Source organism: Notolabrus celidotus, chromosome 19 (genome assembly GCF_009762535.1).
Source record: "Notolabrus celidotus isolate fNotCel1 chromosome 19, fNotCel1.pri, whole genome shotgun sequence".
Taxonomy (NCBI): Eukaryota; Metazoa; Chordata; class Actinopteri; order Labriformes; family Labridae; genus Notolabrus; species Notolabrus celidotus.
The window spans coordinates 20,630,458-20,649,174 of record NC_048290.1 but is presented as its reverse complement, the minus strand read 5'-3'; the positions used below and the strand labels follow the sequence as shown (position 1 = coordinate 20,649,174).

The 18,717-nt window shown below is 39.6% G+C and overlaps 1 protein-coding gene across 1 annotated transcript in view; it reads left to right on the top strand.

Moving 5' to 3' along the window:
* The first annotated feature begins 8,954 nt into the window (after positions 1–8,954).
* lrrtm4l1 (leucine rich repeat transmembrane neuronal 4 like 1) overlaps positions 8,955–18,717 on the top strand; it is a 52,869-nt gene continuing 43,106 nt past the window's right edge. The window contains exons 1-3 of the mRNA XM_034710214.1: positions 8,955–9,046; positions 9,124–9,230; positions 12,069–13,699. Coding sequence (XP_034566105.1) covers positions 8,955–9,046; positions 9,124–9,230; positions 12,069–13,699 — 1,830 coding nt within the window. The remainder of the gene's footprint in view (positions 9,047–9,123; positions 9,231–12,068; positions 13,700–18,717) is intronic.

Below are 18,717 nucleotides of genomic sequence, written 5' to 3'. Positions count from 1 at the left end.
TGAGGAGTGGAAGTGGGACTGGTTTTGTATGCATGCCTTTGGAAATCAGTCCTGTTGTTTTGTCCCCAGAGGAATCTTTCAAATGGTCCTGTAGAAGCTGTGTTGTCCTTGTAGTTGGCTACAGTAACATGCAGAGGCGCTTACACTTACACTTTCTCAGGTTTTCTAGAGGATGATTGAATAATATATATAATTAGTATGGGGAAAAAAAAAAGGGTTTTCCTGATATTGGATCTTTAAGTAAAATGATAAACTTTGGACATTGTCTTGCAGTAAACCTATTGAGTGTATATAACCTTGAAACGCAGCCACAAAAATACTTTATGTGCACAACCTGTGCTACAGTAGACCATTTAATAAGAAATAGTAGATACATTTTGTTTTCTAGCGCACTTTTCATTTCTTTGAAGTGCCTCAGTGTATTTTACTAAAAATTGTGTAAAGACAACATATTAAATGCTAAATGTCAAAACATATTTCATGAATAACATATACCCGTTCTGAATTCAATGCCAGCAACACATTTTAAAGGAGTTTGGACAGGGGCATGTTTATCATGTGTTGCATCACCTCTTCTTTTGACAAGACATTTAGGGACCAAGGAGACCAGTTTCAGGAGTTTTGAAACTGAAGCATTCTTGTCTAGTATTATATAGGATTTCAGTTGCTCAACAGCTCAGCTTGTCATATTTTGTCACGATGAACAAAATGTTTACAAAAGGGGACAAATTGGTACTGGTGGGAAAACAGTTTAGCACTATTATTATTATTTGTATTATTTTAATCATTATTATCTAAACCATTGTTTTAACATGTATTTATTTATCTTGTTTATTTCTTGTGTTCATCTGATCTTGTTAACTCTACCTTATTTTTAACTTTTCTTTCCACTCTTACTTATTTTATTAATTTTACTGTGTTGATTTTCTTTCCTTTTTTAAGTATTTCTTTTTTAATCATGCCTTTTATAATTTTATCATTGCTGTTGTTTTCTGACTGTCTGTTACTCTGTGAAGGGCTTTGGGCTATATGTTTTTATGTATGAAAGGTGCTATATAAATAAAGTTGAGTGAGAGTGAGCACCCAGACTCTCCTACTACAGAGCCATACCGTTGTAATACATGCAAAATGTAGTCGGCTTCTTCTTGCTGTATTATGCAAGGTTTTGCTGTAAAAGGCATTGTCTGAATGGCAGCATGAAGTTGCTCCAAAACCTGTATTTGTTGCTCAGCCTTAATGGTGCCTTCCCAGATGTATAAACGAGGCATGCAATAAGTCCCTATACCATCAGGGATAGTGGCTTTTGAACTGTGCACTGACAACAAACCGGGTGGTCCCTCCCCTCTTTAGGCTAATTTATACTTGTGCGCCTTCTGCGCCGCATTGTAGCCTACGCAGGGGGTCTGCGTAGCTCCTGTACATACGAAGAGGCCTATGAACGTAGCCGACGTGCACCTCCTCCAAAATGTAACTACGCGTTGATACGACGCAGACTACAACCCCTGTGATTGGTCTGCTCGATGGCATTGTATTTCCCGCATCGACAGCACTTCCAGGATCCCGGACATCGGCCATGTATTTCATCTCCTCATCTCTATTCTTCCCTGTAATCATGTCTGTATGATAAACAGCAACATGTATCAGCTGTAGATTAACATAACACGCTCTGAATCGCTGTGGAAAAGTGAACAGAGATCATAGCGGGGCCGGAAGCAGGCGACCGGCTATCAGAGAGACCATACTGCCCTCAAGCGTTTCGGCGGAGTATTTCTGCGCGACACGGATACATCGACGCACAAGTATGTGGTGCTCATGCCTGCATCAGCCCCTGCTGCATTGGGGCGATGCAGAAGTATAAATCAGCCTTTATGCAGCATCCATGATGATGACTTTGTCCTGAACTGTTGTAATTTTTGTAAGTTAAAATCTTATTTTGCTTTCTTTTCACAGCGAAATTAATCTCACACTCGGAATATGTGTGGAAATAGTAAAGGCTGATTCTTCAGCATGCTTTAAATCAAATCATCCGACACCTACCCCCTCCTAGTGGTTACAGGCTTAAAAAAAATCAGTCTCGTCTTTGATGGTCCGGTTTGCTTTTGTTTGTCTTTCAGAGGCGTCCTTGTCCATTTCAGTTTGTTTCATGACAAGTTAAAAATGCATCACAGGGGCTTTACGTTTGATCCTCACATTAAACCAGATCACCAAAAGTCCCACATCTCATACTTAACCAGAATCAAGCAGAAATGCTGTTTTTTTTTTATTGTTGAGAGTTAGAGATTTTGTATTCCTCAGAAAAAAGAAAACTGAAGGCCCAATCTGCTAAAAATATGACAAAATGGCAGAGCAAAAACTTGCAGCCTTCAGAGAAAGTACTGCTTTCATCATTAAAACAAGTGGAAAAAACAGGCTTAAGACATGAAAGTTTCTAGGAAAAGATTAACCTTTGTGATAATTACACTAGTGTAGCCTACACTTTATTGCTGCATGGCATGTTTTTTACATCTACAAGATATAACATCTCTCAGAAAGATAATATCTTACAAACCCGAGGCTCAGATTGGTCATGCTCTACTGAGAAGAGAGGGCCAGGTAAACAGATGTGCGTAGCTTATCACATGAGATCAAATCTCTTCTTGGAGGGATAGAAAAGTCTGCCTGAAGCGGGGCTGCTGCATTTCATTCAATTTTTTTATTTTGAGCTTCGTGTTTTCCTTTTTCTAATTGATGAAGGTGTTTTGCTTTCCAATGTATCATTGTAGCTATCTAATAATAATGTCAATAGCCTTTGGGCTGCAGTACATCTTGTAGTGGATGATATGCATAAACATGAACTTGCTATCTTTGCTCAACTGTTTTTAATTTATAAGAACATGTTACATGTTTTGTTTTATAAGGTTTATTCTAGCCCTAGTTTGACTCTGCCGCCTGTGTTTAGAGACTCCAGGATAAGGGCATGTGCAAAACAGAGAAAATTGCAGCTAGTGTCAGGGATTAGCCAACAGATTATCTACCTGATTCTACACATCTGAAACTTGCATCCAGGTTAAACCAGTTTCTGACAGCTACAGTATCCCCCTGGAACTGATGTTAGAGCTAACTGCATAGAGGTCAGTTTGCCTGCTGTCCTGACCACTCAGCATATTCATTGCATACATGTTCAGATATACAGTAAGTCAGGTTTATGGTTAAACTGTCTGCAAAAGAAAATCAAACAGAAAAATGCAATGGCAGGTTACAAATTGGGCTATAAATAGCATGATAGAAGTTTTGTAGTCATTCAAACAGAACACAGACAATGTGCTAAATCTAACAGAAAGAGGTACTAGAGGGATAAGAGCAGAGAGGACCTGGAACACTGCTGCAGCTCTCCACAGTTGGGAGAAAAACTTTCGCTGAGCAGACAAATGTTTTATCGTCACTCATAAGACGGCCCTCTGGGTCTGGCACAGCTTGTATTTCTGTGTCCTCTCCTGGGCTGCTCTGTGTCTATACTTTTAGATACTGGTAGGCAGAGATTGTGTCAGTACATCTGCATGCAACTGGCCACATCACCTAGATTTTCATTTCGCATCTGCCCTTCCCGCACCCCCACTATCACTCTCCATTACAGGCTCTTCCCATTGCGCTGTATTGTTCTTTTGTTTGGCTTTGCACTCATGTTCATCTTACACCATGCATCACTAAGCTTTCACACGTCCACTTACTAACACCACTGATCTACAGATGGACCCTTTTCTCCACATTTAGAACATGTATTCTGCTTCTGCTGCCTGTAATCAAATGTTTGTGCTTTCCAGTCCAACTGTGTGGGTTCCCCTCCTTTTGTTATAGCATGAGAGCTAAATCGTGACACTTAATAACACTGTCGTCCTGCAGACTTTATTTCACCTCCCTAAGAATCAAGGGGAAGGAAAGACTGCGGCTGGCTGAATCAAAAGGTCAGCTCTCCATGCAGTTTGAAGAAGAGATAGGAGAATAAAAAGAATGTGACGTGTGCCTGGGTCAACTTGAAGACAAATGGGCCACATCTTATTTTCTAGCAGCAGAAGGATGAAAGGATAAAGACTGCACCTTGTATTCACCGGTATTGTTATATTCATGCAAATTAGAAAACTTGCAGGCTCCTATTTGCTAACATTTCTCTTGCATGAAAATTTGCTAAAAAGACCTATCCAAAGCCTCGTGCATAAAGAAGTTGTGCAAGTTGCAGTAAATGCAGCTCTCTATGCAATGAAGCATTACGGCAGGATGACCGTTCTAGGCCTCTTTGCTTACTGTCACACTCAGACGCATTTGAATTGATTCATGTAGAAATTGCTTACATTGGGAATGTTAAAAGCTTAAGGAGCTTTATTTCGCTTCACCCCGTGTTCTTCTGTCCAAAATACCTTGCATCTCTGCAACAAAGGTAAAAAAAAAAGCAAACTCGGGGAGACCCATAGAGCCACAGTAGTCAGATAACTTTAACAGCTTTTGACGCTGAAAAAACAAAGAGTAAAACCCAAGCGATGCCTGTACAGAAAAACACATTTAAAGACCGGGAAATCAATATGTACTAATGTGAAAGTCTCTTAATTATGCTCCATAATGCCTCTCATGGGATTACACTGTGTACATGTCCAGTGGTATCACAATCCTTTTAATGCAGAAATATATGCTGTGCTAATTAAACACACTGACATGCTCAGTGTCATTGAGCCAGTGACCATTGAAAGCTGGAGAGTTTTATCCAAAATACATAAGATTCCTTTTTATAGGGTTTCAAGCACGCAAGATCCCAAATTTAGGTTCAGTGATACGACATAGGGAGAACTCCCTAAGGGTTTCAACAACAGACGCTTCTAAATGCTCCAACGGGATTATCATTTAGGGAACTGATGACTGTGCACAGTGCCATGGATGCTTGGCCAGTTCACCGAGTACCTAGTGATGGAAGTGGCGGTGCATTTATTGCTTGGAGGACTTGAGGGATTTATTTATAGCTCATATTTCCACACGGGCAGTATCTCCGCTCATTCTCAGATACTCTATAACGAGGTTTTTTTTTCCTTAGAGCTTTTTCTTCCCTCTCCACCAGGGCTTTTTCTGCTGCTCTTTCTTTCTTTTTTCAGCCCGGCACACAAAGCATTATTACATCTGTGTAACTCTTTATTTCAGCTTCAACAAATCTTTGAACATAAAAAAGTAATGTTTTATTTTTATTCTAGTTAGAAACTAAACATCTGACAACTACCAACAGTGACAACATTTTTAAACTGTTGCTGTGTATCCTGAAGCTAGTAAGGATGCACAATTATAAAATTACACCCTGTATGATAATAATAATAATAATAATAATAATAATAATAATAATAATAATAATAATAATAATAATAATAATAATAACAATAACAATAACAATAATAATAATGAATAGGATTATAAAGCTTCAGTGAAGGTTTGTGGTTTGAATGTTATAAGTATGCACATGCGAGGTGAGGGACAATGTAACAGTTGTTTATGCAAATTAGAATCCTGACAGGTTAAGCAGTTCCCCTGTTGCTGAGACAAGAACAACTTTTTAACTTAAGGTGAACTGAACCTCTGCAGTTAAATTTATGTTGACAGCTAAATGAGGAATTTTTCAAACTTTTCACATTGCTGCTTCTAGGGGCTGCAAGTGCCAGGCATCTAAAGATACAGTACGTGACACCCAACCCACAATGATATAACGATACAGGGATACTGTTATGATTATAATATTGCAAAGCCACTATATGACAATACATCATTATATCTGATTAACTGAAGATAACATAGCTACCCTTGAAAAGGTAAAGAGCAGAATTAATGTACGCTAATTTTCATGTGTTTAGTCTGTAAATAACATTTACAGAACTATAGAACAAAAGGCATATTTAAAAACAAATACAACTTGTAGTGTTTAAGCTAACACAACATGCTTTCATTCCTTTGTAGCCTTCAGTTAAACTTCTGACCTATGAGCCCTGATGTAAGTCTTGTGCATCCTGCTAGTTTGTTGTACGTAGAAATGCTCGTCTCACTCATCAATTAAATGTGCAGTAATCGTCATGCAAAACTCCAAGGTCTGTTCAGTTCTCCCATTACAGGTAGTGAAGCTCTCTCTGCAGACTGAACTGCATTTGCCACCTTTCCTCAAGAAAGGTTCTGGAATGGCTTTTTCTCTGTCTTCTTCTTGGTTTTAAAAGCTGCTAACACATCTAATAACGTCTTTTCACGGCTGTCTGGCATCATGCAGGTTTTTCTGGTATTCTGCGGCTGTCAACTTCCCAAGCCAAATAAGTGCGATTCACACTCCCACCATTCAGGTAATTAGCACCACGGCGAGCCAAATTGGAAGGGATATCTATTTAGAGTACTGTATTACCTCAATTATAATATCGATCTTTAGCCCTGGCCAATCGATTCAGGTGTTGCGTCAGGACGATGACAGACTGATAGACACTTTTTTCCTGCCCCTAGTTGCTACTATCACCACCACACATGGTTTGAGATTCTTTGTAGTAATGAACCTACAGCTAGCATACTGCTTACATTGTTCATTCATGCAATCCTAAGACATACACCCAAAACCCTCAAGCCGAGTTTTCCATTAAAATGTGAGTTTTCTCTTGTGTTTCACCACCAACTCACTGCAGCATAGAGAACATTTCAGTGGCAAGGCTGCCAACCAAGACAAAAGAAGAAAGTCTTCTAAAGATATAAAATCATTTTAAAGACATTTCTTTGTTTTTTCGTTTCATCCTGAACTTTAAATGGCCAAAAACCAACCCCCCCTATGAAGGCAGAGCACAATGACAAACCTGCAGAATGTGATTAAGGCAGTTGACGCGGTGCATGTTTGTGCCCCACTTTGCCATGAAACTGTCACAGCGCTGTGTGACACTCTGCAAGTAGTGGTATAATGATGCATAATAATGTGTTCTGTGAACAACATGCCAAGACTATGCATGAGCACCAGGTTAGCATACATAAATGACAAGCCATTTCCTGTACATAAAATACATCTGTCTTGAAGCTCTGCTATGGATTCAAATTACATATCAAGATGGGCAATAAACAGAACGGTTTCAGCAACCCTTCATTTACAGCTGAAGAGGACATGACAACAATACAAACAGTGTGAATGTTTATAAATTTGCATCAACAATTCATGCACTTTCCCATCTTTATTGTGGTCTCCCTCAGTCTGTTTATGTCTATCCCTCCAAACTCTTCTGGGAAGCAATTTGTGTTTCCAAAACTTATGTATACTGACTCGCACATTCTACCAGTAACATGAGGCTCTTCTATTTTCATATTCATGCCATTCACTTGCTGTTTTTTTTTTTTTTATAAAGTTTGTCCAAAGTCAAACAGTAACTGCTTGTGATAAGAATGTGGGTTAAGGGTGTGCGTACTTGTTCTTCAATTTTGATGAGGACCAATTTAAGTGTTAGACCTTGAGTTCCAGAACATTTTTACAAAAGTGAAAACAATTTGTTCAGTCCCTCCTAACAAGGGCTGTTTTGTGGGTTAAGACTTGTTTTGATGACACATTGTGAATGAAGTTTAGCTAAAGTTAAAGATAAGGGTTTGGGGTTAGGTGTGCCGCAGTGACAGCTGTAGTTAAGTGCTAGAAAATGCATTGTGTTAAGTGAGGGTCCTGACAAGTGTAGAGGCAGAAATGCTTTTGTAAATCCACTGTAGGCAGCTAACATCAGGTCCACTCTTCTTAATGTGCCAAACGTCCATAAGAAGATAGCACACATTAATACTAATGTATGCCTTACATGAGGAATATAAATGACTTACTTGTCTATTGATTTTCCCCTGAAACAGACTCCACGTGTGTAAAAAGAGGTACATAAAAGGTTGTTGTGTTGTGCAACAATATAGCCAACACAGTACAAAACACACCAACAGTTTCCATTCACCAACAACAGAGTCCACACTCTCAAGCCAGGAATTATTTCAAAATCTTCCGAGGCAAAACATGTTTTGGAGTAAACAAACATGGCGGATGATTGGATGGTTGTCAAGCTTAATGTTACTACCTGGTATATCAACTATGGTTGCAATTTCAGTTCAACTCCTCTCCTTGTCAGTGTGATTGTAGTACTTTTTACAGGACAAGTATAAACGCTCATGTTGTTACTTGAAATGTACAAGTTGGAGCTCCGGTTCTGAGATTCATCTAACTTTAATCTTTGCTTTTATTGATGCAGCCATGGGTGCGAAACCAAATGGCTGCCTTTGTTGATTTCTCTTCAGTCAGCTTTCTTCTTGAGTAGCTATCATTTTGTTCAACGTTATATTTCACAGTGTGTGCATTGCTGCCATCAGGGTTCCCCCACAGAACAGGATATCAGATCATAAATATTAAACATGTTAAATATTCATGGTTTTAAATTGGTGCGACCCCAAAAGTCTTTTGAGCAGATCAAGGGAAGTTAATTGACTCTTAGAGTACCTCATATTAAAGGAGAATCTTGCAAGATAATTTAGAACCATCAAAACTACAGGACTTGGGTACATGAGGCCCAGAATTCACCAAATTATCCTGTGATATGTACCCTGCTTCAAATAATATCAATTGTGTAAGTATATTTAAAGCCTCTGATAACCAAAGTAAAAAAAACGTTTCTATGATATTTATTATCGTGTACATATTATTCTAAATCGTGAAGTATTAGAACTGAACTTTAATACATTTTTTGAAATATCAGTGAAGTTTTTTTAAAATGTTCCAGTACAGGGTATTAAGTAGGCGGGTTTCACTTTTATCTAACCAATCATAAATGATACAAGCCAAGTCACGCTCGCACATGTGCGACAAAATTTGTCCTTCATCGCCTTTGCTACTGGCTAGCTTGGTAATCATGTACTGGCTGTAATCAGTCCGTCTGTCTCTATAGCAGTCTAGCTATCTCTCTGCTCTTTGTGCCGCTATGCCCGTGAGTGTAATCCCTGACTGCACATCCACCAGTGTAGATGACAGCTTGTTCTTCTACTTCCCAAATGTTGTGGTTTTGGATAACCAGTTGGCTGTATTTTGGTTGAGCCGAGGTCGAGTCTTACAAAAACATTCCCCCATATGCTCATGCTCATTTCCCCCAGGACTAGTTCACCAACTTTGCCCAGAAAGCTCAGGGCTAAGCCAAATGGCTTCGTCTGGCATCTGGAGCTGTACCATGCCTCCCTGCACTTCTGCCTCTACTGTTCAGGTCATTAAATGTTTATGATGCATCGAACTTGGAGACTACATAGTAACAAAAGTAAATAATGACCATTTGACATTCATAATTTTCAGGTGCTGGAGTTTCTTGGTTCTCTGGTTCGGAGTCAGACGGCTCAACCATGCAGGCTTTCTGTTGCATTGTGACTGTTGCTGTGGTTCAGTTTGATTGTCATATGTCAATCAAGACTTTAGCTGACAAGCCCACACAGTCCTGAGAAATGATCTAAGCTGGAAAATAGGCTGGTTTTGAACAAGGTTTTCAAACAGTTATGGATCTTTATTTTCACTCAGATTTTTGTTGATACTTATTGACAAACTGAACTTTGATTAACTACATGAACTTTTTAAAAATTCAAGTAACATTCCCAGAAGCTTTAAGAAAAAAAAAAACATGAAACAGAAATGCAAATATCATTAGAAAGTCTTAAATAGAGTATAAATATTAACCAGCATCAGGAAATCTTAAATGTATTGTTCAAATATGAACATAATTAACAGAGAGGTAGAGATGCAATTATCCAGTACAGTGTCAGAGTTGTGCTAAAGTGCACTTATCATACAAAGCAGCTGATGTGCAGATAAAGTAATCAGGGCAGTTTTGTTGCTAAACAATGTACAGCAATGTAATCTGCAAACAAAGAGTTATTGCCTAACCTGAACCAGTCAGGTTTCCTGCCTAACTCTAACCCAAGGTATTTGTGGACTTGTGGACAAGTGGACTTGGTTCCTAACCCTAACCCCTGATTTTTGTCACTGGAGTATATTCCTAAACCTAACCTTTGGGCTAACTCACAATTTATCGTCTCACCCAACCCTAACCCTAACACCTCGGGGTTCTTGCCTAATCCTAACATTTGATCTTTGTCAGTGCAATACTTAGAATATGCAAAAACAAATTGTTTAAAGAATGGAAAAAAAACTCACAAGCAAACTGTCATTGAATCATGCTAGAAAATCACCAAAATGTACTGAAGTTTAATTATTCAACAGTATTATCACCAGTAGCAAACTTTATACTGATAAGCAGTTTCTGCTGTATTGTATTTGGTTTCTTAATAAACTTGTGAGGTTGCAAGTTTCAAATCTGAGGAAATTACATCTCTCTCTCACACTGTATACAATATTCATGCACACACACATTCACAATTCAAAGCAACTTCACAAAGAATAGTTTGCCCACCATTCAAATTACAAATGCCATACCTGTGGCAGAATTCATTAATAAGACCATATAGATAATATCTATATGAAAAAACGAATTAGATCCCTGTTGCAACTACAGTTTTGTACATCTCCACAAAGCTGCTTGTCATCTCTGCCTTTGCTTAATTCCTACTCAGAAACTTTGCAATCTCAGCCTGTCCAAACAATTAACGTTCTCCCTCCCCTTATGTCTTTGTAGAATAGCTTCTCATTGTTAATAGACAAATCAGATGCTGTTAACAGCAAAGCAGCTGCCACAAACTGAACAAGATAGAAAGTAGATGCCTGCAGGGAGGTAAAAGTAGATTGAAAACAGCGTTGAGATATGAACATCCTTAGCCTGATCATTACTCAAAGTGAGAGCAGATGGGAGTCCTGGGTCAAGGATTTGTCTCTTGACATATAGTGCAGTCACTGTGCATCAGAACAGTGATACATCTTTTAATGTCTGGGCTCTGCATGGCAGGATGAAGAATTTGAAGTCAAACAAGATAATAAGGTTAAAGGGCAAAAGGTACACACTAATTTGAAAGTGCCTACATCAGGGGACTGTCTTGTACAGTCAAGGGGCTACGAGTGTCAGATTGTGAAAAGGGTGTGAATGCAAACACCTGCAAAACAACTTGTTGTGTGGGCCTGAAGTTCTCAGTCATTGCTTGAACATTTAATTGTTAAGATTTATGTTATCAATGGTCCAGATGTCTTTGTGCTGCATTTAAAAACAAGTTTAAGTTCAATAGTTACCTTTATAGATTGTCAACTGCAAGCTGCAGTGGCTCCGTGGCCAGGTTTCTAAGCAGGCATTACAATATAGGCGTGTCATCAGCATAGAGATGTATGCAACTATTCATTTAATGGAAAACAGGATAGGTTATACAATTTTAAAAACTAAAAGGATATTTTTTCAGCTGTCATGTTCATTCTTCAAAGTGTAAGGGAGGATGAAAGTTCATCTTTTCTTTTTGTTAGATGGAAGAATGTCAAAAAGCAATGTAAAGGTGAAGCTGCTGGAATCTCGATACTTAATGGATTTTGGTACAGCTGCATTACCTGAGTTTCATTCCATAATAAATCACACAGCAAATTAAGGGGAAAATGGGGTTTGTGTTTTTTAGGGTAAAAATTAATAAATGCAAAGTGCAGATTGTAATACATGCCACAGTAGCTTTGATGAACACCAGAACTGGTACCAGTGTGAAAGTAACCAGAAAGACAACTCTCTCTCTGTAGCCAATTTTCCATTTGCTGTAATGCAGTTTTTTTTAAAGAGGCACTATTTTTTAACAAGGTCTCTGGATTTCTTTATTAAATCATTCCTCAATTCAGTGTTTCACCCAGTTTTTCCCATTACATTAATAATCTGTTTTGGTACTTTGTAACAAAGATCTTAGAGTGACATTCTACATTTTAAATCTGTTTGAAAAGTTGCAAATCCCTTGTAGCATAAACACAGGCTTATGTGACCTGGAACACAGCAGTCAGACATGAGAACAATATGTGAGCCTCCTTGAATGCACAGGAAGATGGCTGCCATGGGAATATGGTGTATTAACATCTTAAACTTTGACTTGATCTTTAGTAAATCAAATCAGTTTCTAACATCTCTCTTTTTCTCTCATAGGTCCATTGCTGTCTGATGGCCGACTGACACACCTCCTCTTTCCTCTCCTCCTCCTCCTGCGGGCTCCCCTGTTGTTCAGCTTTGTTGAACGCACATGCCCAAATAGCTGCAGATGTGAAGGGAAAACTGTCCATTGTGATTCAGCTAGTTTCCTAGATGTCCCTGAAAATGTCACAATAGGCTGCCAAGGCCTTTCCCTGCGCTACAATGAGCTGCACACCCTGCTACCATACCAGTTTGCACACCTTGGCCAGCTTCTTTGGATTTACTTGGATCACAATCAGATCTCAACGGTTGACAGCCGAGCTTTCCAGGGGGTACGCAGGCTCAAAGAGCTAATACTGAGCTCCAACAGGATCAAAACCCTGCACAATTCAACATTTCATGGAATTCCTAACCTTCGCAGTCTGGACTTGTCCTACAATAAACTGGAAAACCTGCAGCCAGGTCAATTCCATGGCTTAAGAAAACTACAAAACCTACATCTACGCTCAAATGGTCTCTCCAACATCCCAATTCGAGCATTCCTGGAGTGCAGAAGTTTGGAGTTTCTAGATTTGGGCTATAATCGAATCAAGGCTCTTACCCGCACCACCTTTTTGGGGCTACAGAAGCTGATGGAGTTGCATCTGGAACACAACCAATTCTCACGAATCAACTTTTTTCTTTTTCCACGTTTAGCAAATCTGAGATCACTTTACCTGCAGTGGAACCGCATCAGGGTGGTCAACCAGGGCCTTCCATGGACATGGTATACACTACAAAAACTCGACCTGTCTGGGAATGAAATCCAGACTCTGGATCCAGCTGTGTTTCACTGCTTGCCCAACCTTCAAGTTCTCAACCTGGAATCCAACAAGTTGTCCAATGTGTCTCAGGAGGCGGTGTCAGCATGGATCTCGCTGACTTCCATCAGCCTGGCTGGGAACATGTGGGATTGTGGAACTGGCATATGCCCTCTAGTGGCATGGTTAAGGCATTTTCGGGGTACTAAGGACACCACTATGATATGCAGCAGCCCAAAGTTTCTCCAGGGAGAAAAAATTATGGAAGCCACAAGGGACCACGGTATTTGTGAGGAAACCGATTATGTTCTGACTGAAACCCCGTCACCAATGTCAGAGCTCATTTCTGAAGCCACAGCTGAACCAACCTTTGCCCCTACTAGCGGCTCCCCCCCTTTGCCATCATCCCACACCTATGGTCCTTTCCAACCTTTCAGACCTCAGCCTATTCCTCATCCTACCTTTCCAGGTCACTTGAGCAAAGATCCAAGAGACTCAGTTGCTCGCACTAAACCGACTCACATACCACCCCCTGAGTTGGAGCACATGACTCTGCACAAAGTGGTGGTGGGCAGTGTTGCCCTCTTCTTCAGCATGTCCCTACTCTTGACAATTATCTATGTGATGTGGCGGCGCTATCCAGTTGCAACCAGGTTGTTGCAGCAGCGATCCATGGTGGGGCGGAAGCGTCGCAGAAAGAGTCCAGAGCCAGAGCAGAACCTGAGCACCCAGCTCCAAGAGTATTACATGAGCTACAACCCTGCTGCAACTCCAGAGGCATTGGAGGTGCTTGGCAATGGCACAGGTTCCTGCACTTGCACAATTTCTGGCTCCAGGGAGTGTGAGGTATGATCCATCGCATCAGCCTAAAAATAAAAACTCTAAATCAAAACACAAAGACTCAACAGAGAGGTAAATCTTTTATCGAATATGCCCCCTGTAAAAAGCCACTGTTGAATCACAGTTAAGCTCCCCTGACACTTGGTTCATAACATGCTTGACCTCCAATGTTAGATGTCTCCAATTATTCGGGGTTGCAGTTTTAAAAGCTTAAAGTGGAAAATGGAAAACAACTTATGTGATAGAGGGGAATCTCCCTAATGGGTTCATAGTAACACCATGTAACAATAATGTAAAAACAGAACAGTGTTCTCTGAACATTTAAATATCTGGTTACAACACTGTTTATATCTCTGTGAATATTCATCTAAATCTTCATTTTAAAATGAAATCAAAATGATCAGAATTTCATACATCAACTCTAAGGGACAGTGAATAATTGGACCTTATCTAACAATTTTGTAGACACCTCTCACCTCCAGCATGCCATTGCTCACGCATGTTTTAAGCTTCTTGTTGAGCATGTGTTTTTGTATTGTGTGTGTGTGTGTGTGTGTGTGTGTGTGTGTGTGTGTGTGTGTGTGTGTGTTTCTATGTGTATGGTGTGTGTGTGCTTGTGTGTCTGCCGTGTATGTGGCTACTCTCTGCTTAAGTGTTTCTGGGAGGCCTGAGGGTGAAAAGATGCAAACTTCCAACTTGCTATGACTGATCGGTTTGAAGATGGAGCATCATCAGTTTGAACAAATTAACAGCGAGGGTGGATCAAGTGCATGAGTATCGATCAGGTTTCCACAGTGTTGCTTTCATATGCCATGCAGGAGGTTGCTTGAAGGGCCTTTAGACAAATGTAAAGTATTAATGCATTCATCACAAGGTTAAACATCTTTAATAGTTGATTAAGGTTTTTGATCTCCACGGTCTTGTATATGGATTTGCCCTGTAACTGCCCTTCAATGGGCTGTTTCTCTGGAACAGAGCACTCTTTTCCCGTTGTGTGGGGAGATTTATGGTAATCTGCACAGAGGCGAGGCACTACGGTAATCCCAAAGCTTATGATGTGGCTTAAATGTGGATTCCTCTGCTGTGATAAGGAGTATATTTATAAACCAGGGCAATTACAATCGCCAGCCTGAAAACTCAGGAGTGCAGGTAGTGGTTGTTTGGTCTCAAGTTGCATGCATCTTACAGAAAATGCAACAGATGCTTATGCGGTCTTCTCTGTTTGACCAGCAGTTCCAACAGAGTTTGAATTTATGTACATACAAATTTATTATATATAATGTATGTTTTTTTGTATTTTCATGAAGCTGTGTGAAGCTCTAACCAAAAAAGGTAGTGAAATATCTTACACCAAGCGTTTCAAAGCAAGCATTTTAAACAGTAAGATTCACCACCCATAGTCAAAGTTGTATTAGGTTTAACTTGTTGTTAACAACATAGAGTCAATTTGAACTACTCTGCATTCAAAATCTAAAGTGTACTTTCACATAGTAGCTCAAAGTTGAAGATATCATTCCAAGGACATTAGTAACATATACTATTTGTCATAAAAAATGAGGATTCTGTGATGCACTGAATATCTTGGACTGAAAAATGTAGTGATAGAGAAACCCCTCTAATTCCTACTTACTGTGCAAGACAGATTATTATCCATCATTTATTGATTAAAAAATGAAGCTTTAGAGTTAAAATAGAGCTTATTACTTACATCATAATCTTCAACAATTGGTTAAAGCAATTGGAATGGAGATGTTATGGTTTGTTGTGGATTATAATAACATGTCAATTATAAGCAGTTTTAAAAAGGGTGATGTGATGAAAACCATTTAGAGGGAAAATTGAATTTTAGGGCTTCTAGGGAATACATGCATGACTTCTCCTACAATACGGACACATTTTCATGCATGATATTGCAATTTGAGTTTGCATTCTTTAAGCATAAAATCTATTAAAGCAGCAGCTAATCAAGCAACGCACGATCAGGCGCTCTCTATGATTAGATGGAGCAATTCAAACGCTATGGTCCAATGACAGTTAAGGGGCGAAACCAATGTTAAACCTAAACCCAATTAGGACCCTATTCAAACCGACTCTTATTACAAGCTCGGCTATTATTCCTAAGTACATACTCCTTCACTTCACATGGTATTAATGTTCTCTTGACAGGGTACATAAGACTTATTTTACAAGATGAGCAACTGCTTAATTTAGCCTGTGCCGTTGAACGCTACTTGAGTTGTCATCCAAAAAATACAGAAAAACACATTAAAGAGTAATACCTTGGTTTTGTAAACACAGAACAGGCTGAGCTAATCTCCAGAGATCAAAAATACAGTTGCAGAATTTTCTTAGAAATACCAAATTGAGGGCTTGTTCAGTGTGGGGAAACAAGAACAAAGTCTTGCAAGAGATTGAGATTCCTGCTTTAACACTGAGCAACAGAGCTTGTTCAAATGCATTGTTATCATTATTATTTTATGAGGTTTGGTAACCCAAGTTCATTGAACTTAAACTTTGACCCCTGGCAAGGTTCTCTCCTTTGCATTTATTGTATTACAGTTCATGTTGACATTACGGCCTCTCTGAATACACAGTTGACCAGTTTTACTGAGGTCCAAATAGGATTAAGCATTTGGTATCTAAGTCAGCTGCTTTGTAAAACCTTAAAAAAACAACATGTTTTCCGATGTATTTCAAAGAAAAATAAATACATTAGATATGTTCCAAAACTGTCATTTACGTATAATCAATTTGAGCCTGCTGCTATGCGCTATGAATAAAGTATGTCAGAAACAAATTCATATAATGACATGCTGGTTTATTTTGGGTCCTAAAAACAGGCCTAGAAAACACTCGGAGACCCAGGCTCAGGCAGCGGTATGTGCAGTCCTGTGCCTGCTGTGTTAGTCATACATCTGGCACCAGTGCTCAGCTTGACTGCAATTTTCTCCAAAACAAAAGCAATGTTCTGATTCTCTTCTCTGACACGGCAACATTTCTGTAGCAATCACCGTCAGTGTGTTTTCTCCCTCGACATAACCTTAATCCAAATCTCATCATCTCAAAAACAATCTGTCCTTTTCAATACCATTGAAGGGTGTCAACAGTGGTTTGTTGATTGTTAGGAGGGAGGAGGTTTCTACACTTTTCCGTATTTCAGCCGTTTAATAATTGACAGGCTGGCATAAGCCTTGTTTAGCGTGATGAAAGGCAAATCTTGCTGGCCGACATAGCTGGCTGTGCCTTTTATTATGGGCCTTACAGTGCCAGCAGTCCCTGTGGAAGGGGATGTGGAAGAACAAAAGCCAACACAACCCACTTACCCCGCTGTGGCTCGGATACAGCAAGGTAATTGTCAAGACGGATGCTGAATTGAGTCAAAGCCCACCAGGAAAGAGTTGACAGGTTTGTCCTGGAGGTTTTGGGGCTAAAACATCAAAACAGAAAAGCATCCATAACCCCAGACGGGTGTTATCATTTATTCCCTTTTATTACACCTCTGTTCAGGTTAAACTTATATGCAGCCATCATGAGCTCCTTTCACACCGGCACTGAACTGCAGAAAAGATCCCAGTAAGGTCTAGGAGAGGTTCGTGGTGTGAGCACATGGCTGAATCCATTCACTTTTACTTCACCAGACTTTTCCCTGCCAGGCTTCTAGTAAGATTCAGCATGACATTAGAGTGGGACAATGTGTGAACACAGCTGGTTTTAGTGCTGAACATTCACAGTGGCTGAGTGGGTGGTATAGTGTTCACATTAAGCAGGGTTTTGCTGCTTTGTACTGTTTACTGCTCTCTTCATTTGTCTGTTATGTTTTCTGTTATTGTGTTTGTGCTGCGGGAATCTCATTACACATGTTGTAGTGATATTAACAAGAAACTGTTCAATATGGAAGACCCCTCCTCCTGCAACACTCAACCCATTCCCTGACTGTTCTGGTACTGACTCGAAAATGTCAGGAGTTCATGTGTAAAAGAGGCTTTAGTGCATTGAATACAAATGTAAACAGATGGGAAATACAGTTCATGTCTTCTCTGGGGAGTTATTGGGAATGTCTGATTGCTGCATTAGCTCCAACACCAAGAAAAGGCTACAAAAGTGGGGACAAAGTAGTCCCCAGTTGACTATCAGCTCTTGTAAACAGAGATTTCAATGAGCTAATTAAAAGGGAGCATAGTAGCATAACACAGTGTTATTTTAGATCTGGTAAGGCTGGAAATAGTTATTTTACAATCAAAAAGGAGATTTTAAAGAGTGCAATACTCATAGCACCAGTATAACTTGTATAATTAACAAGCTTTGACGTGTGGGGGTGAGGGAAGGAAATTGAGATTCTTGTCATCTGTGATTTTAAATCAATTTAAAGATTTCAAAAGAGGCCCAGTTAATCTTCAAAGAGGGAGTGTTTGTGCACATTTTGGATTTGAGAACTTGATAAGTAGCTTTCCCAGATGAAAGAGTATCAACACCCAGAGACTAACATTAGAGAGAGGATCACTGAACTCTAACACAGGCAAACAGACCAGCAAAAGAACAAGAGGCACAAATGATGAGATTTCAGCCAACTCTGACTGGGCAAAGGAAATAAACCAGTTCTGCTGACTCACGTCTGTTTCAATTTGACGACGTGAAACCGTACAAAGTTGTGGGTAATGATGGATTTCCCCTGTAGAAGACTTGAAGCAGAGAAAATCTTCTAGCAGGGATATTTAATATCTTCCTCCTTTTCAAAAGCCAAATAATCTCGCTTTTCACTACAGATTTCTAGCCGTTTAATTAACACTACACAAATAACTGATACCTTTAGGCAGGCAGAGGACTGTAACAAGAAAAATAGATGCAAATGAAAAAGACAGTTTTAACTAAACGTTGACAGTGTTGAGTAGAGGATGTTAATGCACACTGTGGAAAAAGTAAAGGTTATAAGCTTAATTATAATGTATAGTTTGCACAGGTCAGACACAAAGCTGTCAATGCAGAGACAGTGATAGAAGGCGGCACTGCTGGTGTACAGCCAGCTG